Source organism: Dipodomys spectabilis, unplaced genomic scaffold (assembly GCF_019054845.1).
Source record: "Dipodomys spectabilis isolate Male_0828 unplaced genomic scaffold, ASM1905484v1 ptg000273l, whole genome shotgun sequence".
In the NCBI taxonomy this organism is placed as follows: Eukaryota; Metazoa; Chordata; class Mammalia; order Rodentia; family Heteromyidae; genus Dipodomys; species Dipodomys spectabilis.
This window is the reverse complement of record NW_024870950.1, coordinates 2,503,011-2,529,823: the sequence shown is the minus strand read 5'-3', so window position 1 is coordinate 2,529,823 and position 26,813 is coordinate 2,503,011. Positions and strand designations below refer to the sequence as shown.

At 44.3% G+C, this 26,813-nt stretch overlaps 1 protein-coding gene across 1 annotated transcript in view; it reads left to right on the top strand.

Annotated features, from left to right (window-relative positions):
• The window catches only part of Vat1l (vesicle amine transport 1 like), a 93,356-nt gene that overhangs the window by 4,107 nt on the left and 62,436 nt on the right, over positions 1–26,813 (top strand). Inside the window, exons 2-3 of the mRNA XM_042700880.1 lie at positions 15,067–15,196; positions 19,563–19,778. Coding sequence (XP_042556814.1) covers positions 15,067–15,196; positions 19,563–19,778 — 346 coding nt within the window. The remainder of the gene's footprint in view (positions 1–15,066; positions 15,197–19,562; positions 19,779–26,813) is intronic.

Genomic DNA, 26,813 nt, shown 5'->3' with positions numbered 1-26,813 from the left:
GATCATTGGCTGGGCTGCTTCCGTTGAAGGCCTGGTGTCTCTGAAGAAGAGATGGCTTATGTCAGCTCTGAATCAGGATCCGCCAACATTTTCAGCAGGTGAGGAGAAGGTGCAGATCACACTCTGTAACTGACGTGGGGTGTGTTGCCTTAAATGTCACTTCCCGGGTCTATACAATGAGGGTCATCATGGTGCCTTCTTCCTTCCTTGGTGCTGTACTGCTGTTTGCAGGTGAGATTTGCAGGGTGATGCTTAGCACACAGGTGACGGTGGATAAGTGACAGCTATTATTATCCAAACTATTGTTCTTGGTTGCCATAGAGACCCAAGATAGTTTACCATTCGAAGTGGAACTGGTTTCAAAAAGTGCACTGTTGGTCATTACTCAGGGATTACAGGAACAGACTGGAATGGGCATAAGCCAGCCAGGATGTGTGGTCCCTTCTGACTGATCAAGGCTGCGTCTGTGTCCTTGTTGCTGTCCGTCCTTTCCCATGGGCAGGTGGGGTTGCAGGGTAGCTGCAGCCCTCAGGGTTGAGCCCTAGGAAGGTATTTAAGTGACCATTAACAAGCCTTGTCTAGTTTGTGCCTCAGATTGGCTCGTGGTAGAAAGCCACTAATGGATTGGGGACATTTATTTTCCCCGAGTGATTTACAGTGAGAAGCCATATGAAACTGCTGGAAAGAGACCAATTGGTTGAAAAATAATTTCTGCCAGTCATAGCTCCATTGGCTGATCTGAAAATGGGCTGAGGGCAGGCCATACTGGAGGAAAGCCCTCAGATTGGTGGCATGCTAATGCGTCATGAGGGTAAGCTGAGGATGGGCGGAGGGGCGGGCTTTGTGAGGGGCCAGGAACCCAGTTGCCTGTATGGGTTCTCCTTGGTTGTACCCTAACAGCAGCACACCAAGATCAGTATTACGGTCGATTTCAAAGGGAAAGAAACTGATATTGAGAAGCATGTCAGCATCTCAGACTTCCAAGTGGAAGTAGAATTCCAAATCTCCCTTGCTCATGGACTTTTTAAAATTGAGGGCCAGAGACTCAGACACCACAGTGACAAATGCATCCGAGAAAAGGAGAGAAATAGAGATGACAGACCAGGAGGCACAGTAAGGCAGACGGACCTGCAGATGGGCAGACAGACAGGACCACGAGTGCATCTCATTGATTTAAAATAGATCTGATAAGACTCTAAAGAGCATAATGCCATCCTGCTTGCCTCTCACCATGACCGCTGTAGCTCTGTATCTCATCTATTCCTCTAGATTGCAGGGGTATGAGAGGCCCTGGATCTCCATCTAGAACTGATGTTGCTTTGATTATTGACCTAGAATATGCATACTGATCAAACATAGACATCGCTCCTTAGCACCCCAGAGAATACTGGAGTTCCTTCCTATGCTTCCTTTATTTGACTGGGCATTGCCGGCCATTGCTTCATTTGTAACGTAAATACAAGATGTCTTGGAACAGCACAGCATTAAGCTGTCACTAATAAGGTTAATGCAATGAAATATGGCCAGTGCTGTGCCTTGGTGTTAATTCAAATAAGCAAATGGCGTCTGTGAGGTTAAGTGACACAGATGTTTGTAAATCTGAGAAATTGCTCTGAGAATTTCTAATACCCAAGCCAGGAGCTACCTTGACAGGCAAATTGGAACCAAGGGTTCTGAATCATCCAATTGTCGGATGAGGGTATCAGGATGACATTCTCATGAGTCAGCCCCGAACCTCATTTTGGCGATGTGAAGATGGATGTATTAGTTCAGGGGTCTTTGCTTGTGTACTGAAGTGTATATTTTCTCATTTGCTATATCCATACTGATGAGGTGGTGGATGGCGAGTCTGTATTTTACCCCAAACTGGAACACAGCCATACTTGATTGCCAGTAACTTGGGAAGGAAAGCAAACCCAGAATCAGTGGTTTTCCTACCTTAAGAGAAAGAGAAATAGCTTTATACCCCATTGTTTGATCACTGTTTGTACTTAACTATCTTGCCTCTGGAGAGCATGTTAATCTCATTATCAATAAAGAAACCTGTCTTTCCCTTGCTTTTTGTATCCCCTCTCCCAATATCTGTATCTCTTGATATTCTTTTCTTCACTTTTCTCATTATGCTGTTTTTTTTTTAAAAGTACTAGATCCCAAAGAGTGACCCCAATAACAGAAGCTATAATTGGTCAAATTTACAATGGAGGGGGAAAAAGATTAAGAAATTAAAGTTTGTTGTAATAATATTTTATGTGCAATAGCATTCATCCAAATGGAAATAACTTCAGCAGAATAATGAAGTAGATTGCCGGTAGCTTAACCATGCCACTGAGGACTTTTAAATTCTCTTTAAAAAGTTGCTAATGTTGTCATAACTCTGATTACTTTTGGTAATAGGAATGTCCTAGGGGATAAAACTGTTGGGGGTCAAAGTTATGGGATTAAAAATAGCCTGGGATCAAGAAGAAGGGAGGGAGGGAGGGAGAGAGGGAGGAAGAAAAGAAGGTAGGGAAGGAAGGGAGGGAGGGAGGGAGGGAGGCAGGAAGGCAGGGAGGCAGGGAGGCAAGCAGGGAGGCTGGCTCTTCCTGCAGATAGAAGAATCATTCAGAAAAGATTCATTCATTCAGCTTTTAGAAAGGATACTCAGTGATGATTGGTGAGCCTGACTGGTAGAGCTGCAGATGAAGATGAATGGAAATAGTCTATCCTTTGGAAAGTGCCCGTGCTTTTGCTCTTAACCCAGGCAGGCAACCATGGGTTAGAATTTTGCTTTTGCCCTTTATAACCCTTTGTGTTGCTTAGTTACATGAACCTTATTTGTTTTACTTATAAAATGGAGCCGACATCTTATAACATCTGGCATATAGTAGATTCCCTCAAACAGCAGCCAGATCTCTGCTAAATAGAGACTCATCAGAAACCAATAGCAGGTGGCTCGTGGCAGGCAAAGGGAATGATGATGCAATCTCGTAGTCAAGCACACCCCCTTCCACCTGCAGCACTGTTTTTGCATTACAAAGCCCACCCACCCACCGCACACCTCAGCTTTGCTTCAGAGCCTCTGTACTCCTTGAGGAGGGAAGAGGCCTAGGAAACCAGGCACAGCTTTTACCATTTGTATTTACTAGGAGAGGAAAATGGGACTCAGAGACTCAAGTGGCAACAAAGAGAAGCAATAGGTTTGGGTTCTAGACTGAACTGACCTTACTGTGGCTGTGATCTAAAGCGAATAACACTTTCAACTCACACTGCTAGGTGTACCCATTAACTGTTCTTAAGGAGATCGATGTAGTTATGAAGGCACTGACTACACCTAGCACATAGTAGGTGCACAAGAAAAGATCATTTGCCTTCCTAAGTCATTCAGGCTGCAAAAGACAGAACTGAGATTTGAATTGGTTCTGAGTATTTCTCAGAACAACATGGCTAGCAAGGAACAGAGTGCCGGCACTGGAATAAGATGGGGCCAACCTGTTAGGCAATCAGGTCAGCCCACCTGATTGCCTCAATTGATAATTGAGGGTGCGCCTTGGGAGCCGTCCTTCACTATAGTTCAAAGGAATAAAAATTCAGAACTTTTGGGGTTCAACCTCAATCACAGAGCTCACCCACGCATGGAGAAATAGCACCGTCACACAGCCAAGATGCAGACACTTCACCTTTCCAAGAGGGAGCCTTCTTGATCATCTTGGCATTTGTCAGAGAAGACAAAGTTCAATTAGAGGCGAGACGGGACTCTTCATAGGCGAGAGCAGCAGTCACGTAATCTCCAATTAGCCTGATTCCTCTGTATGTGATCTCATACAGGAAATCGATTGCAGTCATGGTTCCACATAAGTTGAATTTTATGATTAAAGGCCCAGGAGACAAAAACAAACGCTTCCAGTGAAAGGAAATGCTTGATCTTTGCATGTGGTCTCTTCTTCATTAGAGCATACGGTCAGCTTCTGTCGTCAATCTGCCTTTGCCAGTGACCCCTGACGTTTCAGCCAAATCTCATCTCCAGTATTGTCTAGAACATTCCCAACAGTGCTTTCCCAAACAGAACTTCCTTAGCAAGCAAATGCATTGGGTCCTATTACATTTTTTCCTTTTTTTTTGGGGGGGGGGGGGAGTGGAGGAAGCACTGGGGCTTGAACTCAGAGCCTAGTGCTCTGTCTTGTATTTTTTGTTTTAGCTGAAAGCTGGTGCTCTATCACTTGAGCCACACCTCTACTTCTTGCTTTCTATTGGTTAATTGGAGATAAGGGTCTCTCTCTGATTTGTATGCCCAGGCTGGTTTTCAAGTGGGATCCTCAGATCTCAGCCTCCTGAATAGCTAGGATTATAGCATGAGCCACTGGCTCCTGACTGGGAACTTCCTTAAGTGGCTGTGCCTTTCCCCGCTCCCAGCACAATGCAGGACAATTATCTTTTGTGCAGAGATGAGAAGGATTCTCTTGGAGTCGTGGCTTGACTGCACCCAAACTGTATAGACATGTTCTGCTCATAAAGTAGTGTGTGTTTGAAGTAAAATAGGGTGGATGCAAACCCTGGCTCTGACCGTGTTAGCAACTAGCATAATCTTGAGGAAACGCTGTGCCCTTTTGAAACCTCAGCTTGCTCATCTGTAACACGGGTATAATAACAGTACCTATAAAAAAGACATTCTACCTAAAGTGCCTAGCAATAAAGCTGGCAAATTTTATTTTTGTTGACTGAATAAAATCTTTGTCATATACTGTGTCTCTGATAGTCCTGAGAGATGCAAAGAGATAGCAGATTAGAAAGTTCTCAAATATTTCTGGAAGTTTTCTGAATGAGCCCAACCATTCATACTCCACATGCTTTCCTCCAAAGGGTCCAACATCCAAAGTAGCCAAGAAAGGCAGATGCTGGTGTCTTATACCTTTAATCCTAGCTACTTAGTAGGCTGAGATCAGAGGATCTCAGTTCAAAGCCATTCCCGGCAGGAAAATCCATCAGACTCTTATCTTCAATTAACTACCAAAAATCCAGAAGTAGGGCTGTGGCTTAAGTGGTAGAGTGCCAGCCTTGAGCTAAGGAACAACACCGAATCCCTGAGTTTGAGCCCTAGTACTGGCACATGAACACACATGAACACAGCAGCATGTCCTCTGCCAAGTACAAGAAGATTTATCCCCAAAGGAACACCAACGGAACTAGAGTCCCCATGTATTATGCCTCTATTACATGCCAGGACTCCTTCAAAGGAAAGACCAATCCATTCCTCTGACTCCTCCCACCTCTTACTTCATCCTTTCTAGCATCCTGATGCCTGCAGTCTCCCCTGTCGCTTGCCACCTTCTCATATGCTCCTGCCTCACTGTGCCTTCAGTCTAGAGGCCGAGAAAGGTGTTGACCCTTAGCTCCAGCTGCCCCACACAATTTTAGTAAGCCCCCAAAGGGAAGCCTTTGGGGAAAGGGGACCCTTTGCTCCTAATTTTCATAGATCAAGGAATAAATTTGGTCCATCCCTTTGTGAACTATAACCATCTCTGTGACCCCAAGGGAACGGAGAGCTGAGGCTGACCGTATTTGGTCTCATTCTCTCCTATGTTGGCCTAGAAGAATGAGGTATCTGGAGTTATAGCTCATCAGGAACACATGGTGTGGTGTGGTGTGTGTGTGTGTGTGTGTGTGTGTCTGTGTGTGTCTGTGTTGAGGAAGAGTACATACTCCAAAAATGACTACAGTGCATTGGCCATAAGATAGAGATGAGAAACACGCTAGTCTGATGACCATGGTAGCCTTTGAATATAGTAGGTCCACTAAATCCCCTTAAATAACATAGATATTTCCCGTTTCAAGACTCATGGGCTTTGACACCTTTTCGGCAACCTTGGAAACACCAGGAACTTTATTATCAATCGAGTATCGGACATCGAGCATGATGCTTGGACAGTAGTAAGTTCTTCAGTGTTTGCAGGATGAATAAATCGTGCTGACTTTCCCAGATAGCACACGTGACTTGAATCGAACCGGTGGTCCTTCAGGCAACTGTGGCTTCAAGTCTCCTTCCTCCTTTTTCCTAACGCCTCCAGGCTTGCTGGTCTTTACGTGAGATCTTGGAAGAATGTTCAGGAGAATTCTGTTTGCAGGGAGTTTTACATCTCCCAAACACCATCTGTTCAACCAGGCATTTACTTGCCCTACTCTGTAATCACTACTTTCTCTAGGCTGGGAAAGTGAGGTCTCTGACTTCTCGAGATGTGCTGGAATTTTCTCCTTAGTGACATCTGGTTCCCTCAAGTGCTGGAGGCCAAGACTCTCCAAGAGAACCTGCATGCTTGCTTCTGATGACAGTCATTTCGAGAGCACGTGCACTCAGGTATTCCTGCAATGCCAGTGGGCCTCCTGCCCCCACCCCCAAGCCTTGCTGTCTACAGTGTCCTCCACATTGTCCTCCACATAGCTGGCCTTCCCTCCCTTGGTAGGCCTCCGCTTCCCAGCCTGTGCCCTTTAACCTGCAGCTGTCAGTTGAAAGCATTTCCTAGGGGCGTTGCATAAGTGCTCAGAGACACAGTCCTCCTCTTCTGATTCCCTATTGATTCTGACCCTTTCCCCTTGCTCAGTTCTGCAGTATGCCAAGGCCACTCGGAGGATGCCCCCGTTTCTTATCCAGTCTGGGCGGTCTGACTGAATATCAGGGTATTTCCCGTCACCTGCATGGTGTCATCGTTATGGTGATCGCCACCCTTCCTGAGTACTTCGCACGCCACAGGCACTGTGCTGAGTGTTCTCAAGGGATCGCCCTGGTACCAAGGATGTCACACATGAAGAATCGGGACCAGAGAGGGAGAGGCACTTACTAAAGATTGCACAGTTAATGTGTGTGTGTGTGTGTGTGTGTGTGTGTGTGAGAGAGAGAGAGAGAGAGAGACAGAGAGAGAGAGAGAGTGCGTGCGCTGGGATTTGAGTCTGTGTGTCTCTCTCTCCAGGGCCTACCCCATCCTTCTTTCTGCCCCTGTCACTCACTGGTGTGTAGACACAGGTTACAGGAGCATGGCAGATGGGACAAGTGGAATCTAGCCTCTCTTGCATTACCGTTCTTTATCTGAGTCTACATTCTCCAATCCATCGTTCCCTTGATGGGGGGGGGTTTGCTGTTCCCAGAACTCACAGTTACTCTTCAGGCAAATCAATGCTCAGTTGGCAGCCCTAGTCCCAGGATCCTGGTGAACTCTGCTGAGACCTTCCGTCTCCACTCTTTGTCACTCCTCCCAGCAAAAACACACATGTACTGGTGTGGCTAGCCCTCTTCTACCTGAGCCACGTCTCCTTTTCATTTTAGTTTGCTTTATAGATAGGGTCTTGCTTTTTCCCCTACAACAGCTTTAGACCGCGATCTTAATTCCACCATCAGACTCACCGGGATTACAGGCATGCCTGGCCACAGCTGGTTTCACAATGCATGGTTTAACAGACTATCTGTTAAATTACAGACTTTCTTTACCAACAACAAAGAAAGCATCCCATTTATCTGTGCTAGACTTACTTCAGTCATCTAATGGGGAGCTATTAAAACCACCATTCCTCCAATTGGTCTGAATGAATTTGCAATTGGATTTGCTTTATCTGCCTGGCCCTACTCACTAAAATTGTTCTGATTGGGGAAGTCATTATGAATTCTGACTCGGCATTTTACAGCCAGAACTGGAAATGCATGATACAGGCATCATATGCCCAGCCTTCCTGAAACGGCATCTTTGGGTTTGAGCATTTTCTCTGTCTGACTACAGAGAGACACAGTTGGTGCCTCTGGGACTCTTGAACATAAGCAACGGATGCCATTGTCACCTTCTTTTTCCCCCCTTTCTTTAATGTCAGTTGTGGGGCTTTAACTCAGGCCTGGGCACTGTCCCTAAGCCTCTTTATGCTCAAGGCTAATGCTCTACCACTTGAGCCACAGTACCACTTCCAGCTTTTGAGTCGTTAATTGGAGATAAGAGTCTCACAGGGACTTTTCTGCCAGAGCTGGCTTCGAACCAGGATCCTCAGATCTTAGCCCTCTGAGTGGCTAGGATTACAGATGTGAGCCATCAGCATCCAGCTCTCTGTTTTTCCTTTGAGTGTCAGCCTTTCTGTGCTCAGCCAACAGCACTCATGGGAGACTTTGTGCTCTCTGGATTTCCCCCCGCCTACTTTTTCTAGTGGTCCCCTCTCATTTCCTTAACATAACCCGGCCTCTTCACTTTTGAATAGAGACCACAGAATTGCAAAGCAGCATCAAACCATTGGGCCCTTTAGGAAATGCTGTAAATGCTACAGAGGAAGATGTCTCCACAATTATGCTTCTTGTTGTTGTTGTTTGCTTTTTGTTTATGCCCCTGCAGTATCTCCTGCTCCCTGCGGGCTCTCTTACTCTCTTCAAACTCTCCCACACTTTCAGACTTTCTCCTTGCTATCTCTTGCCATCTTATGTCTAGCTTTGCTCACTTTCACATTTATTGTTTTACCCTCCAGGGGTAAATCTTTGCTCTTTCCAAAGTGTATCAGTGAAGCATGTCTTTGATCTTCTTGGTTCTTTTCCTTACCATTACACCACGGTACACCTGGGAACACAAAAGGCTGCCAGGCAAGCACAGCCCAGAGATAATTTCTTTAACCAGGAGAAAGAAATGGAAAAAAAGAACTCAGATCGCTTCTAGGTATTTTCCTATTTGCATTTCCAGTGGAGGGATCATTATTTGTCAGCCTTTGATGTTTAGTGCACTCTAAGCAGTCAGTCTTGCAAGATGGGTTTCCTGCTGGGCACCTGCCACACACCTGTAATCACAGCTACTCAGGAAGCTGAGATCAAGGGGATCTCAGTTCAAGGCTAGCCCAGGCAGAAAGTTTGTGAGAGTCCATCTCAACAGGAAAAGTGGGGCGTGGTGATGGGTCCCTGTCATTACAACTGGCCAGTCTAGGCAAAAAGCAAGGCCCTATCTTTAAAAACCACCAGGTCTGGAGGCAATAGTTAAATCAAAGAGTATTTGCTTAGTAAGTATGAAGTCCTGAGTTCAAACCCCAATACTGCCAAGAAAAAAAAAAGATGCATTTCTAGAGTTCCTCATAATCGACAGGGAGATGTGAGGGTATCACTTCTGCTACTGTCCCGAGGTTTAGCTTAAATATCAATCTACCAACATTTGGAGGCCAGTTCTTCAGCTGTACTAACCAAGTCTACAGGAACTGCACGTGGCTGCCATCTTGGGTAGCACAGGGCTAGGTCATTTCCAGCATCACAGGTTGTCTTACTGGGGCATGCTCTTCTAGCCTTCATCCTCCCCTCAGCCCCTCTCTTCTATCGAGACAACTGTTTACTCAGCGTCCCCTGTGGGGAACCTGTCTCTTCTGTGGGTTTCGTGGAGACACCAAGCTATGGTCATCCGTGATGTCTTTAATCCATTTTATATAGAGACTGGTTGGGGCTGGAGAGATTGGAGAATGGGAACACTTAATTCCTAAGTAATGCTTTCCTTGTGAGAAGCACGGGATCCCAGGGCAATGTGTTAATCACTTCGTGCTCTCTGTGCTAGCTGTGACCCTTGTATGACTTTGTCTTGTGGGACTGTCGTCCTGTGTAGTGATTTATTTGCTGATCTCTGACCCCCTGGGAGGTGCTGAATGTCACTGCCACGGTTGTAACATTATTCTAGCCCAGTCCCAAGGCACTGGATGTCTGTTGAATTTCAATCGGACGAGATTGAGTGTTCCATGCAGCCCATGACTGCCCAGCTCTTGTCTGAAGCTGAAACCTCGGTCATCATCAAACATGGACTATAGAGATGTTAACCTTTGGAAGAACCATGGCGGGAGTGAATACCTCCTACTGCCTTCCCAGGAGTGGCTGGGCATAGATAAATAACTCTAGGTCCCCGAATCAAAAGGGCCAGTCTTGACATTAAGGGGGAGCTTGTTTGGGGTCCATTGGTACCATGCTTTTGTTTCTGCTGAAACCTGGCTGTGGATATTTATATTCTCAATATGGCTCCTTGACCATTTCATTCCATGTTGGAAATACTGCTCAGTTGTGTTTTGAATACTAATTTGGACATACGATCTGCATGCATTTCCTCTCACATACAGTAGCCCCAAAGAACTTGGACAACTATATCCAGAGATATCTGTAACTCTTCATTCCTGCATACATTATGAAAAAGGGATGCGGGTGGTGGTGGTGAGGTAGCAGCATCACTTACTCAATAAGGAAGTGGTAGGCCATGAAAAGCATCACATGAATTACAGATGGCTGTAATGTCCCAGATGGCTGCAGGGACTAATTGGTATATCTACAAATAGTGGTTAGAGAAAGGTTGGTGGGGTCTTCTGGAGCCAGACCGCAGGGGGACCATTGCAGTGGGAAGAAGGAAATTTGGGACACTCATAACTTATTCTTTGCATCCTCTGACTGAACACAGGGGGTCCTTTCTAGGCCACAGTCCATTCAGGACAGACAATTCTGGCTGACAACTTAGATAAGAAGCGATTTGAGACTCGCATAAAAGGTGTCCTTGTCTTAGACATTATTTTCCTTCCAGAATAGATTATTCTTCTTCTCACAATCTTGAGACCAAATGTGTGCTTTTGAACCAACTAAAAAAAATGAAAAAAATGAAAAGGAAATGTGAACACAATTTTCGTTTTTTAGATCAATCAATGCTTATTTTCTTAGGCATTTTCAAGCTATCAATTGGGATTAAGTAGCCAGAAATAAAAACTTCAGTTGCTGGGAAATGAGGGGATGAATCAAACATCTGTTTCTTTGGCCTCATGTGGATTGGAGTTAAGTGCTTTGATGAACGTGTTATCTGCACTGACAAGAGCAGAATAAGGGAAGTCACACTCCTTGGCTGTTTTTATTGTTTGGTCAAAGCGTCATGTTAGTCTGCTTAGTTATTCTTGGAGCTGGCAAAGGCGGGCATGGATACTGGGGTCCTTTATGTCCAGCAGACAGAAGGCTGGTGAGAGCATCCATTTGGACTCAGAAAGTGTTTTCCTGGTGTCACCTCATTCCTGCAGACACATAGACAGCCCTAACCCCTGGCCATACATCCAGCTTGCAGGCATTTGGATTGTGCATCCACCTCCCCATCTTTTCCTTATTTTCTGTTTCTCTGGTCTCCATGCCTTTGATTCTTTGATTTCTTTAATTTCTCCATCACCCTTTCCCTTCTCTCTATCATGTCCTTGAAGATCTTGTTCTCATTGCCACCTTCATGCTTGGTTCTAAGACCTTCTAGATCTTTCTCCTGAAGAACTGCTAAACAAAGAGGCCCCATAAATAGTCACTGACAGCGGCAACCTCTCTGAGGTTGTGGGTTGGGGTGGGAGACACCTGGAAGTAGTGATCATACAACCTCTCTCGTGGAGATTGTTATTTTTGATCTTGGCCCTTATTCCTCACAGCTGAAGGAAGCCTTGTTCAGCCCAAGATTACACCTCAACCCTTAAACAGTGATGATGAAAACTGCTTGGGCTAGGCAGACTCTGGGGATATATGGGAGAAAACACCAGCACTATGATGATCCTGACATACATACATCCACAACATCATTGTGCTCAAGGTTCACCTCTCTGCTCCATAATTCCTGCTATGGGGAGAGGGCTAACGGCCATCGTTCACCAAGGCCAAGACCTCATGGAGTACACAATACACCTGAACTCCAGGGATTTCAGAGAATCATGAGAATACATGACCTGATAATTTCACACGCAGATCATTGTATGCTTTGGTCTCCATGGCATCTTTCACTGTCTTCATACACACCTCTAACACAGAAATGTAACAACCTGTCTAATACTTCCACCAGCAATAGCATGATCACTACATTTCCAGAGGATACAAATCCAGGAAGGAGAGCCAGGTTTTTTTTTTGGGGGGGGGGAGGGGTGGCGATGAAAGATTGAAAGACTCAAGGAAGAAATGGCCAGTTGGAATGGTAAGCCTAAGCTAATAAGACCACATTTAATAAGAATTATATTTAATATGAGTAAGCTTTATATTTATAATGCTCTGGATTAGGATCAGAAACTTCCACTGCCCTAGAGGATCACGGGAGAACCCTTTATTTTCATATCTATCTAATCAGCATCTTTTATTTTTTTTAATCTGATCTCATTCAGAAAGAAAGAAAGAAAGGAGAGAAAGAAAAGATAGAAAGAGAAAACTGAACTTAGCTTAAAAGCATTTGATTGGTCAGCTGCTCTCCAAAGCCTGATCCCGAACCCAGAAGCATCAGTTTTACCTGAAAACTCATTAGAAATGCAAAAATCTCTGCCCTTACCTCACACCTACTGAGTCAGGGGTCAGGCTCAACAACTTATGTGAACAAGCCCTCCTTGGGAATTCTGATAACAAGCCTAAGTTTGCCAGCTTCTGTAATAGTAGATAAAATATTCTTTAAAGGGAAACATCATTCAGAAGTTGGGATGGCATTGAAAATGAAGAGAAGGAGGAAAGCAGATTTGGAGAGAGTGTCCAATCTGCCAACACAAAGCAAGACACATAACCAGTCTGTATGCTGTATGAGACCTCAAGACCCATATAGCTCAACGTCATGCTGAAATTTCAGGATAGATTCATCTGTCTGTATAAAGAAGTAACTATGGCTATATTACTTTTGGGCCATATACCAGAAGGGATAAAAGTCAGCCTGCCATAGAGATTCTTACTTTCCTGTACTGTAGTGCTATTCACAATAGTCAAGTTATGGAATCAGCCTCAGTGGTGTCCAACAACAGATGAATGGATAACGATACACACACACACACACACACACACACACGCAAACATACATATATGTATAATGTAATATATCCATATCACATTGTGAATATCATTATATGCACATATAGCTGATTAAATAGATATATAGGGCTGAATTCAACTCTAAAGAAGGTGCAATTACGTCATTGCAGGAAAACAAATGGAATTGGAGATTATTATGTTAAGTAAAATAAGCAGACTTAGCAAGACCACAACTTGGCAGAATCACTGATTGCCTTTCTGATGAAACAGGAAGCTACAGTCTGTTAGATAGTCAGTCCTAGCTCTTCACTTCCTGTCCCCAGGCCCAGCTCAGGCTGGATGGTGTCTGACAGTTAATCAGCTCTAGGATGAAGGCTTTCTTCTCCAGGGGATCTTCTGCATTTGCAGAACTGTCCAGTAATTTCTTCTGACATTTCTTCATCAGGGTCTTGGGAAATCATAAGTTTTCACACAAAGGGAAACACAGTGAGCTAAACTATGCTTGGAATGCATTAGAGTGTTTGTTTGAGAATGTAGAAATTCCTTTTATTGTTAGACAGTGAAGCTTTGTTTCTTCGATTGTGTTGTAAAATGGACCGTTTCATAGAAGCGAAATTTATGGACTGCTGAAGTTTCCCTGAGTCAGCTCTATAGCTGTCTTTAATCCTTTTCCCAAAATGCTTCACATACTTGCCTTTGTAAAGGGAGCTGTGCACTTGAAGACTAACCTTGTTGAATATTCTCTATATCTGGTGCCACACTTGTTTAATTGCTTTACTTATTTGCACAGCAAGCCCATTAGGTAGGCACTATCTAATCCCTGCTTTTTTAGATGAGGACCTTGGAGCTTGGAGAATCTATACCACCTTCTCCAGGTCACACAGGTAAACATGGTAGACTGGAGAATTTGCTCAAACAGGAGACATGAACTTTGAATATCCTTGATTAATTTATTCCTTCACTCAGCAGATGTTACTTGGGTACCTAACCTATTTGTAGTATTGCATGCTCAGGATCTCTGGAAGCAAAGAAATGTAAGCTGCCTTCAAGGGGGGGGGAGGTTAGAGTAGCAAGTTTAAGAGCTGTAACCATCTGGGCAATATGGTCAGGACACCTTGAGAAGTTGGTTAAGTTTTGAACCCAATTTTAAAAGGCAGGCCTCCCTTTTTGTTCTCATGCATTCTTTGTGGATAAGGCTGATGAGCTAGACTGGGGACTGCAGGCAGAATTAGATGCTTCCTTGATTCCAAAGAGACAGAGGAAGAAATTGGCAAGGTGTGATTAAAAGTTCAACCCAGGGGATAATACAGCCAGGGGATAATGGCTCATGGGTTGGACTGGGAAGTTTGAGTTCTGCAACGTGAGTCTGTCTTAGATGGTGGTTGATGAAACCAATAAGCACATTACAATCACACCCTTCGGGAGGCAAAATACACGCTCCATGGGATGTGTTCTACTAGTAAGTGGGTATTTAATGCAACTCCCTAGGGCAGTTTGAGGAAATGGTGCATTAGAAGCAAGTAGATGCCTTCCCGTGGTGATGACTTAGGTATATTTTCATAGCATGCTTATTTTTAAAGTCATATGTTAAGAGAATGTATCCAGTAACTTCCTTTATCCAGAGATAACTTAGATCCAGCGTTCGTTCCCATATCTATCAGACCAGGGCTTTGATGTCTCTTTTGGAGCCCCCTCCTCCTGCAGGTTATAATACAGTCTCTTGATGGTTCCCATTCATCCTTTTGGGTGTTGTCTGTGCGCAAGGTGCTGGCATAAATGAGTGTGATGATGGAGGGGAAGTGGTTGGCTGTTTTGAGATCTTTTCAATTAGGTCTCCTTTCTCCTTCTTGTAGTTTGGCTGGAGGCCATGGTGTCTGGCTGCTTTCCATGTGTCTGTTTGTACCTCTTCCTGGCATTTATATATATATATATATATATATATATATATATATATATATATATATATTTTCATACCCTTGATTAAGTACTAGATTGTCTAATGATTAGGCTAGTCAATATGTGTTTCCAGAGAGAGTAAACAGGCTCCAAGAGAGGACAAAAGGGCTCAGTTTCGAATTAAAGTGAAAACTGCCACTATTTTCGCTGCCAGAAGTCCATTATTTATCTGTCTAGAAGTAATTGAATTTTGTTTTTATTGATGACATCTAGCTAAGTGGCCTTACTATTAGAGACACTAAGCCAGAAAGAAATTTAAAAAAAAGAAGAAAGAACAAAGGAAGGGAAGAAAGGAAGGGAAGACAAGAAAAGGGAAGGAAAGAAAACCAGGTGGATGCTCTGTTTGCATCTCATTTTGAATTTCTCTCTTTTCACAGTGGATTGAACTTCATTGACCTGATGGTACGACAAGGAAATATCGACAACCCTCCCAAGACTCCCCTGGTGCCAGGATTTGAATGTTCTGGAATTGTTGAAGCTCTGGGGGACAGCGTGAAAGGCTATGAGGTAAGGTTTTGAATCTGACTTCAAGAGTGATACTCATCTAGAATCCATTGGGATGATGAAAGACTACACCAAAACACATCTGAAACATGCATTACTATTTTATGGGTGACATTTGTTAATGGTAGGCTTTCTTCAGAAGTCTCATAACTCTCTTCTGTACAGTCAGGCTGGAGACGGAATCCAGGCAGGAGTCAGCTGAGCAGTTCTGTTGCTTTGATCAGTTGCAGTGCAGGATGAAAATCTTTCTCCAGAGACCCAACAGTAAAGAAATGATTTGGGCTCATCTGCTCCGGGCTGGGTATATTTTTTTCAGTAGACTCAAATAATGAGATGAACTGTCAGAGTGGTTAAAAAAACTTCATTTCTTTTGCTGTATTTACACTAGAGGCTATCAGTTCCTCTGTTAAGGGGGTGTCTTCCTGATTTTTTTTAAAATTAGCATCTATTAATTGGACAGAGGGGTTGTATTGTAATATTTGCATACATGCATACAATATATGGAGTCAAATTCATACCCTCTGTTGCTCTATGATTGGGGAAGAAGAGGAGGCCAATGCTATACCCCCGTTAGCACCTGGTTGAAATCCTTGCTTTGAAGATGAGATCCTGACATTCATCCCTTGGCCTCCCAGGGTCTGGACTCTGCCAGGGACACAGCCTCTCTGTTCCCTCCATGTCTTCATTAGTCAGCTGTTCATTCGGCTTCCTGAAGTATAGTGCATCTGCACTCAGCTTAGTCATTAATCTGTGAGGTTAGGAAGAAGCCAGTTCTGTTTAGGTGTTAACATATATTGCTCATTCCTCATTTTCATGCACCATGTAATTGCATATTGCATATACATTAGGTCTTCACAAGGATCTTTTGTTAATATTACACTCACTTTAGTGGTGAGAAAAGTTAGAGTCCAATTAAGAGTTCCCCTGATGTACATTTGCATATAATTACATGTTTCTGCTGTGTGTGTGTGTAAAACGTTGGAGGATTGAACAAGACACTCTACCATTGAACTATACTAGCCCTTCTTTATTCTGAGACATAGTCTTGATAAATTGTTTAGGCTGGTCTTGAACTTGTGGTCCTTCTGCTTTAGTTTCCTGACTACTAGAATATAGGGGTTTACTACCCCACCTGGCTTCTTTTGGAATGTTTTGTGCTTCTTTGGTTATATTTATGTCCACTGTAGTGAATCAGTTCTTTGTATCTGAAATCACACACCAGATTCTGTCGCTCTCTAGCTCAGTGGCCTTTGGCAAGTGACTTTGTCTCTCTTTGCCTCAGTTTAAATGTCTGTAGAAACTCAGTGATTCATCTGTACTGTGGGAAAAGAATAGAACCCATTCAAAGAATTTTTGCTTGTTTTTGTTTAGGTAGGGTAGAGGTAAAACATAATTACTAAGCCACAAAGTAAATAATACAAGCTTTGTGCTAGGAGGTTTATCTGAGATGTGATTATTGCTAATTATCAATTGCTAATTGATAATTGCTAGGCAGGGTGGTTCATGCCTATCATCCTGACGACTCAGGAAGCTGAGATTGGAAAGATCATTGTTCAAAGATGCCTGGACAAAATGTTCACAAGACTCCCATCCTAACCAATGAAAAGCTGCGTATGGTCACACATGCCACTCTCCCAGAAGAAATCATAAATAGGATTACAGTCCACCTGGCTTAGGCAAAAATTGATACCTTATTTGAAATACAGCGAAAGCAGAAACAGCTGGAGACACAACTTTAAGTGGTAGAGTGCCCGCCTAGCAATTACAGGCTTAAGTTCAAACCCTCATACCTCAAAAGTAAATAAGTAAATAAATAAATGAAATCAATGATAAGAAACTGTATCTAAGCTTACGTATGCAAGATATGAGTCTTTGAAGAAATCATTCTGACCCCAGGAATTTGGGTTTTTGCATTCAAAAGTCTTCATAGAAGCAACTGACATATCAAGCGCCAGAATGATTTCATATAACTAATACTTGGCAACTCATGCAAGCTATTAATATTTATTCACTTATTTGTATTCATTGTATCATTTGTATTCATTGTGTCATTGTTAATGATGATAGATTGTGGGGGGGAAAAACCCCAGGATTCTAAAGAGAAGAGTCTTCCTCCCTTCCCAACCCATACACAGTGTTTAGCTATTTCAACTCCTGATAAAAGAAATTCAGTGTCCACATTTGAAGATGACGTGAAATCCTTAGTGAAATGGCTGCCATGTAAAACGTTTCTCATAAATGCTAGCTGCTGCTCCTCTCACCGGTGGCACTCTTTCCATTTCTCCCTATGCTTAGTCCTTTTTATGCAGACTTCCACTCTTGGGGTTTTATTTGGTTTTTCTTTGAGTTGGGGTTCTCTCTATTATAGCCAAAGCTGACTTCCAACTTGAGATCTACTGCTTCAGCCTCCCGTGTGCTTGGGGAGGGAAAGAAGGTAAGTGGGAACAGAAGCCCCAGATAACACAATGTGTGCGTGCGTGCGTGCGTGCGTGCGTGCGTGTGTGTGTGTGTGTGTGTGTGTGTGCGTGCGTGCGTGCGTGCGTGCACGCGCGCGCCTGCCAGTCCCAGAGCTTGATATTGAGGCCAGTACACTATCCCTGACCATTTTTACTCAAGGTTAACACTCTCTTGAGCCACAGCTCCACTTCTGGCTTTCTGATGGCTAATTGGAAAGAAGAATCTCATGGACTTTCCTGCCCAGGCTGGCTTCAAACCCCAATCCTCAGATCTCGAGTAGCTAGGATTACAGGCGTGAGCCACAGGCATCCAACAACATATATGGTTCTGAAGCAAAGACTTTTCCTTGTCCAGATCTCAGGATGATCTCAGGGAAGGGAGAGCCTACTTGAACTTAGGTGAAACTTCTGGAGGATAAAGAAAGGAGAAAAGAAAAGAGGGAATCAGTAAGTCCGCCAGACTGCGGTGGTGGATTGTTGGCCTTTTTCCTCTCTTGGCTCTGCATTGCCTGTATGGCTGTGACAGGGCAGTCTGTGACTGGGACATCTCTCCTGCAATGGGCCAGCTGGGCACGTTGACCTAAGGACATGCTGGAACCCAAAGCAGAGATGCCCGGAATCACTTAGAATGTTGTCGATGCTCTCCCCACCTGCTTCGTCTGCTTGAATTTCTCATTATGCAGAACTGAAAAGGGCCAGGGTTGGTCTGTTATCTTTCATTTCCTGGCTGGCTGGACAAATGGGTCCTTGCAAACCCTGCCAGCCACACACCCCAGTTATGACAACGCTGTTCCAAAATAAACACAACTGGCCAGGCTGGCAAATCCCCAGTGGGCCTGGGAATTTTCCTATCGGCTCGTCTGGAATCCCTGGGCCTGCCCTCCCTACCCTTCCCCACACAATAAATGATCTTAACATCTCTGGACCGAATGCAGCATTACCACCAGCGCGTCTTGCTTTTGGCTTAGGGCTTTATTCTCTAATAAAGTATCTTTTCGGAACGGTCTTGCCTCCTCCTACGCCCAGTCACTGGCAGTATTGACCAACTGAATTTTTTTTAAAAGCAAATGGTTAAACGTTTAAAGAGCATAGGCTATCCCTTATTTACAAAGACATCTTCAGTGCCTAAAAAACTTCAGATTGAAAAGGGTGCTGAAGAAACAGTCCTGACAAGGAGATGACTAGGACGCTGTGAAAACGTCTGGGATCAGACAGCCTTCTCCTGGGTCATCTTAGAGCAGAGACTCAACCTGTGAGACCCTCCATTCCCTTTGTCCATGAAGAGATCATGCAGATTAAGTAGTTTAGTTCCAATGACCATGACAGGGTCTGCTTCATCATTCCTGTCTGAGAAGTGGTAGCTTTCCTGTGAGGATCAAATGCAAATATAGGAAATTCTCCCAACGAGGAGTGATGAATTCTTCAGCTACATTGTCAGTCCAAGGATGATTAAGATATGGCAGCTAAAGCCTGAGGAACCCTCAAGAAGAGTACAAGAGAAAGGTGGTTTTGCAAGAATGGAGGAAGGGTCTTCCTTCCTTGATCAACCCTGCCAATATTGCCCTGGCCTCTTGCTGCTCCCTACAGTGATGTCTAGGATGTCACAGATAGAACAGATCTTCCTCCACCCAACTTCCTTGGAACTTAGGATTAGGTAAAGATGGGTAGGCAGGAACGATGGAGCTCTGGGTGGTCCCTCAAGTGAGTTGTTAAACATTAAACTTCACTAGCCATGGATAGAGTGTTTGCTACAACTCTACAAAAAGTTATTCGTTTCATCAATGAATAGAGGACTGTGAGACTCAGAAGAATGTGGGTAGAGATGTTCTTTATCCTTTTTGTACCATGGACAGTTCCTGCTACTTTTGGTCCCTCACAGAGCCTTCACTAACCCTGTGTTTTCCCATTCTCAGATCGGGGACCGTGTGATGGCCTTTGTCAATTATAATGCCTGGGCAGAGGTGGTGTGCACACCAGCGGAGTTTGTCTATAAGATCCCAGATGACATGACCTTCTCCGAGGCGGCCGCCTTTCCCATGAACTTCGTCACCGCCTACATGATGCTCTTTGAGGTTGCCAACCTCCGGGAAGGGATGTCCGTGCTGGTGCACTCAGCTGGCGGTGGAGTGGTAAGTTGGCTGCTTGTGATGCAGCTTCCAGAAGGTCATGCTGGCGGAAGCGAAGTGATATGTAGCAGATTCTTTGGAGCGATCTATGGTTCTGGCGGTGCTCACGTGGCTTGCACAGGCTTTGTTTATGATGATGCTGGGTATAGGGTTTGTCTGGAGCCTAGAAAAGTCACCAGGATGGCATGAGAAGGCACAGGGATCTCAGCTGGCTTTGGTAGGGGAGTTGGTCCTCATCATGGGTAGAATCAAATACATTCATCATTGTGAGCTGTCTCATGTCCTGATAGTATAATCTGAAGTGCCAAAATGGTGAGCTACTCACTTTCTCAATGAATGACACTGTGTTCCAGATAGCTCCTCTGTTTATGACGCGTATTCTTTTGTGTGCTGGTATATTTTCTTGAGTGGAAAAAAGGTGACAGAGATAAGACTGGCACACTAGGAATTATTCATTGACCAGAGAACACCCAGGAAAGTCATTGCAGGTAGCGGATTTTGTGTTGTCTTTTTCTGGGATGTCTTTGCCAAGGAGGTAAACTGAGGGAGCTCAAGGAAGGCAGATGTTTGTATGTGGTTTCACTGCACCGTCTGAGTCCCTGTCATTCAGTAGAGGCTGTGATTCCCCTCCCCCCTTTGTCCCATAGAAGGTAGTGTGTCTGCGTTGTGGTCAGCTTGGCTTGGATGGAACTCTAGTATTTTTGAGAGTCAGGGAATCACTCACCAACTCAGTAAATCCATATTAAGCTATACTGTGTTTTAGACTCTGTGCATGCAGAGATCCACAAGGAAGAGGTCCCAAAATATCATCTAACAGGGTTTGAAAGGCTCTCAAGAGTTAGTGATTCTGTAGTTACTCTTAGAACTGAGTATATTTTCTATTTTTTTTTTGGTGCTGTTACTAAGACTTGAACTCAGGGCCTAGGCACACTGTCTTTTAGCTTCTTTGTTCAAGTAGAGCCACAGCTCTACTTCTGGCTTTTTGGTAAGCCACTGGGGATATGAGTCTTACTGACTTTCCTGCCTGAGCTGGCTTTGATCCTTAATCCTTAAATCTCAGGCTCCTGAGTATCTGGATTATGTAAGTGTAACCCACCAGAGCCTAGAAATATTTTAGGTGAAGGTTTTATGAACATTGATTTTTAAAAAATCCTGGCTGTTTCAAAACTCTGTATCAAAACTCTGTGCCAATGTAAAGCACATTCCTATATTTCCTCTCCAAGGAAACAAGCCTACATCCAAAATGATGGCGGCAAAGATATGAACGTAAAGGGATGTTGTTCAAAGAATATATTCAATCACTTTAGCAAATTTGCTGATGTCTTTTGACCGTGAATAAAGATATAATAAAAGCTAAAAGTCCCTTAGAAAAGAGATAGATTTCAGTTCCAGCAATCTGCTCACAGCAAGCAAGCCATTTAGAATGCTGGCATTTATTATTGTGGCGTGCTCAGCATACAAAGTGTTAGAGACTTGTTTTCATATTATCAGCATAAACTCCAGTCTTTACAGTGATGTTGCTCTCAGTCCTGCCAAGAGTTTCTTTGTTGGCACTGGTGATGTTTCATTTCATTTTACTTTATTTTTTTTCTCTTGTGTTTGTTCCTATGAAAAGGGGGAATTATCAAGGGCAGAAAATCTTGGGAAATAACAGAAGTTCTTTTGTTGTGTTTTCTTTTTTACCATTCCTTAGTCTAGCTTAGAGACACCTCGGACAATAAGAACTAAAATAGGTGAAGGAAATGAGGAAAGCAAGCAGAGAAGAGAATAAGATAATATACAAAATCCAGGCTATGGTGTCCTAAGCTTTGTTGAGCTGGACAACGGTGTTGTCTCTTAGCTTTGTAACAGTGAGTGAAATGGAGAGAAATCATCATCCATTTGAATTCAATGGAAGCAAAGCCATTACTAGAGAAAACCATAACTTGTCGTTTGGGAGACAGTAGGAATATCTGCATCCCCCCTCCCCACATTCTCCTGATTCTCATGAGAGACATATGAAAAACAGTGCACATTTTCACTGGAATTGTTCCAGCGAACGCAACTATCTCTACGAATGTTTTCTGATGCCATGCATCAGAAACAGCATCAAAGTAAAGTAAAATTTAGCCAAAGCCAATAAATGGGGGATCCAGAAGGATGTGATCTGACTTAATCTTTGAACTCATAACTCAGGTGGGGCTGAGGAAGGTGGGGCGGGGAGGTCGGGAAATCTTGAGCAGCTTTTCTCCCAATGATGATTTGGTAGGCGCTACATGGCAGCCACCATGAGAGAATGGAGTTTTGTCCAGTGGTGCAGACTCGTGTACGTGACCACTCAACTAGGCTGGGCTTGATCCTACCATACACAAATGGAGGCATCCCATCCAGAGAGGAGCCAGCACCACCCACACTCCAAGGTAGACAGCACAGTGAGTTGGCCCCAGTTAGAATTAGATTCTTCTCCAGTTCTTGAGGTAGGGGAGCCCCATGGGTTAATACATATTATCTGTGAACCCTGGGGAGGAAGAGAAGCACTTCCCATCTCTGCCAGTCACATTCATGGTTGAGGTAGCAGGCAGGATAATGGCGCCCTGCAGACAGACCCGCGAGTGTGTTGCCTTACATGGCAAAAGGAATTTCACAGATGCAGTTGGGCTATGAACCTCGAGATGGAGAAATTCGCTTGGCCTGTGGACCCAAAGTGATCACTGGAGTCCTTAAAGATGGAAGAGGGAGGCCGAAGAGGCAGAGAAATTTGAAGATGCTCCATTGAAGAGGCTTTGCAGCCACTAGATGCTGGGAGAGACAGGAAGTAGATTCTCCGGTGTAGGAACCCAACCCTGCCTAACACCTTGATTTTTGTCCAGTGGTCTTTAGATGTCTAGCACTGTAATAATCAGTATGTGTTGAACCATCGAGTTTGTGATCATTGGTGTTACAGCAGCCGTAGTTAACTAATACAGCAATGAGGCCACTTTTCCTGGTCTACCTCCCCCTTTCCTCTTCCCTGTGGTGATCCCATAGAAACTTGAGAAAAGCACAAGGGAGCAAATGACAGAGCAGGGATTTGAACCCTAACCTGCTAGACTCCAAACCTATTCTGTTTCCACTCCATACCCCACCATGTGAGAGGACACAGATTCTTCCTTCCTCCAGTTTCCTCATTCATGTAATAAATATTGATTCAACCTCTACCCAGTGGTAAGTATAGACATTTTAAAGAGCCACAGATTATAGCCCTGGTATACATTTGCAAACTTGGTGCTGATGAGATAGTTTAAAAAAAGAAGATTAAGCCTAATTAGGATAAAGCTGCCTAAATTGGGTTTCTAAACCCAATCAGTGCTAATGCCACTAAGTCTTCTGTCTACTGCGCACCAAAGGCGGGGACAGGGGATTTGCAGACAGTACCCAAGGCTTGACGACCTTAGCTGGGATTTTGAGGAATTTTCCTCTGGCATTGGAACAACTCCATCCAGAACAGATTATGCTGTTGCTGGCATTTCCCAAGTGCCTTCTCGCCCTCTAAACCATGGAAGACACGGCTTCCCTCTGACGTATCACCACCAGATGGCCTGAGATGGTAATGCCCTTAATTAGATCCAGTTGAAACTTAAAGGGAAAGGAAAGGAAGAAGAAACAGAATGGGACTCAGGTCTGGAAGTTCAACAGTTTTGTTGCCAATCCTATTTAACGGTACTGGGGTTTGAACTCAGGAACTTGCAGTTGCTACACCAGTCCTATACCACTTGAGTCACAGTCTTCAGCTCTGTGCTGGGTTCTTTGGAATCATTATTCATTTAACTTGGATGAAGTCTTCCATGCTGGAGGGTACAAAACAGTAAGGAGGGCATGATGTGAGTACTCAGGGCAGGAGCCCTCAGCTTAGTCCCAGCTCTCTCTTCTTGACTACCATAAGACTCAGTGTCCCACCCACAAGCACTTGGTACACCTCTGACCATCCCCACTGTGAAGAGTTCCACTGTTTCCATTCTAAGACCACAATGCCAGTTAGTCAGAGGGGAAAATTGGAACCCAACATCCAGGGGTAGCGCTAACACTGCCCCTCCACATAGCAGCAGCCTCGGCCATACCTGCCTCTTCCCTAATTCCCTCCACCTGCCCTGCCACCAAACATTCAGTTCCCCAGGGCCCGGCAATGATAGGAAACAGAACTGCTAAAAATTTAAAGAGAACAAAGTAGCTCCATCATGTCCTTCATAAATAATCAAAAGGATGAGGATTAACTTCCTTGAGGTGAGGCGGGGATTTGGTATGGTTAGAAGCCCCCGCTTCTCTAACTGCTAGCCCGGGAATCAAGCACCTGCTTTCTGAAATGTTAGACATGCTCTTGTCAGATATGTCATGATATGGGGTCCTGCCATCCCTCCCCCAATTTCTAGAATCTTCTGATGCCCAAGCCAGATACTGCATTCTTCATACTTCTAGTCTGCTGCCAGGTAAAAGTTTATATCTATAACACTTCTTCTGGGCCCCATCTGTGCCCTGCTTAGCATCCCTCGATCTTTATTTCACTCCTTCACAGTAACTCATGATTGCTTGAAGAAGCTACCTTCATCATAAATATTGTAAAGGTTGAACTTGGCCTTGGAGACAGGATTCATTTACTCAGTATCAGCGGAATAAACATATCAGCTCTTAAGAGGCAAAGAGCTAAAACAAAATTAACCCCAGCCATTTCCATACATTCTCTATGAGGCAGAAAAGATTACCTCCCCATTTTAGCAAAGGAAAAAGACACAGAGAGGTGAGTGACTTGCCACAGGGCACACTATATTAAAAAGAAGAGCTGGCATGGGGCTTTTGTTGAATCAGGACTCTTTGTTTTTTAAGTGCTGAGATGCAGATGGGATAGCGGGGATACAGTGCTGAGAGAAGATTCTTTCTGCTTCGAGTAAGATGGGTTTTGTTGGCAGGCTTTCTTCTCTAAGAATAACCTGGCGTGAACAAGGGCTGAGAGGTACTTGGGAGAAGGGGAGGATCTTTGGTTGACCAGATGATTTCCAAGCCAGGCAGATTCAGTGCTGGAGTTGTCCTGGGCCTTAACTTTCCAGATTTCATGTCCTGGAAGGCAAGGGTGGTATAATCCCTCAACCCTGTATCCCAAGCTCTAAGCCCATGGCCCAGCAGGTAGGTGTGGCTCACTAACTACTTGAAAAAAAGAATGAAGATATTAAGGAAAGAAGAACAAAGGAAGTTATTTAGGTCACCTAGGTTTTGGCTGGTCATGGGTGATGGTCATATGTCTGTAAATCTAGCTACCTGGAGGCTCAGAGTGGAAGGATCAAAGTTCAAGACCAACCTGGCAGAAGAGTTCTTGAAAAAAAAAAAATTAAAAAAACACAAAAACAAAACCCAGAGCTGAGCCAGGCCTCAGTGGCTCATGCTTGTAATCTTATCTACTCAGGAGGCTGAGATCTGAGGATCATGCAGTTCAAAGCCAGCCTGAGCAGGAATGTCTGTGAGACTTTTATCTCCAATTAACCACCAGAAAACTAGAAGTGGCACTGTGACTCAAGTGGTAGAGAGCAAGCCTTGAACTGAAGAGCTGAGGGACAGTGCCCAGGCCCAGAGTTCAAGACCCATGACCCACAAAAAAACCAGAGCTAGATTAATGGCTCAAGTGGTAAAGCCTCAATATAGTGAACATGAGGCCCCGAGTTCTAACCTGTATACCAGAAAAAAGTCTAGCATTTAGAGAAGAATTAGTTTATCCTTGCTTCTCTAGTTTCCACGTAAGAGACCCAAGGCACATTTTTTCAAACCTCCTGTAACCTCATTTCTTCATCTGTTAAAAAAATAAGCATAATATCCATATTCTCATCTTTATGTGGTATTTCATAAAAGGGACCATGTAATTGGATTAACATGCTCTGTGGCTCCTAGAAAATTCACGTGTTAGCTGCTATATTACTACCATTATTACCATCCTATTATTACTACTGCTATAATTGTCCAATTAGAAAGCATTACTCAGTGGTCCTTTGACATTTATAGCCGGAAACAAGGGAGCAGCACATCACGTGATCTGGGTGAGGGTGAGTAGCTGTTGAAGCCTGAAGTGGGGGCAGGTGAAGCCAATCTCAGCTTCCTGGAAGTGAGGGTGGTGAAATCAATCTCACTTCCTTTCATGTCTTGTCTCACAGCCACTGCTTGGCACTCTCATGATTAATGGGATGCTCTTACTTGTCCTTTTGCAAACATCAGTTTCCTTGAACATACAAGGTGCAATTAGACGTTAAGGAAAATTCTGCTCTGGAGATCTGGCCCCTTGAACACACACTGAGAGCTCAAAGCATGTGCACTGATCTTGGCTGAGGTCATATGACCCTGGAGACCCATCTGCATCCTCCATGACACATCAGGCAAGGGCTCGGTTGCTTTTACAAATATGATTGCCATATTAAGACGAATCAGCTCCACTGGAGACAAATGAGCACGTAGCAAACAGCGGCTATGAGGTCTCTGTTCCCCCTGATTCCCACCAGGCTGTCGGCCCCAGCTATAGACACCCTGTGTCCTGAGCTGACCACTGGTTATCCTGATAGGTGGCTTTTCCAACTCACTCCATGGTAGATGAAGTTTACCCTAACTGTATGGCAGGACAGGAAGAGGAAGCTGGATCCTGGCTTAGCCCTCTCACAAGCTAGACTCCTCCCCAACCAAACCCATCCATACCTTCCTGCCTATCCCTTCTTCCTCCCATTTTCTTTCTGTCCTATTTCTTTATTTGCTTTTCCTTTTCTTGCAGCCTCTCCCTCCATTCTTCTCCCTCCATATTCTTTCCAATCCCAGCCTCCTGTGCCATTAGAATGACCTGCAGAAGCCAGCAATGCCCAGCTTGGGTAGCATAGTTCTTAAAGTAGCCAGAAAACATGGTACAAAACCCAGGAGAGTGTGATCTTTGGCGCGAGAGAGCCATGGGCATGGCTGGGTCTCAGGGGCAGGTGGTGGTAGAGTTGGCAGAGACATTGTGAGAACCCTGTTAATGCTGGCTTCCCCAAACCTCCCTATTCTCCAGACTCACACCTCCAC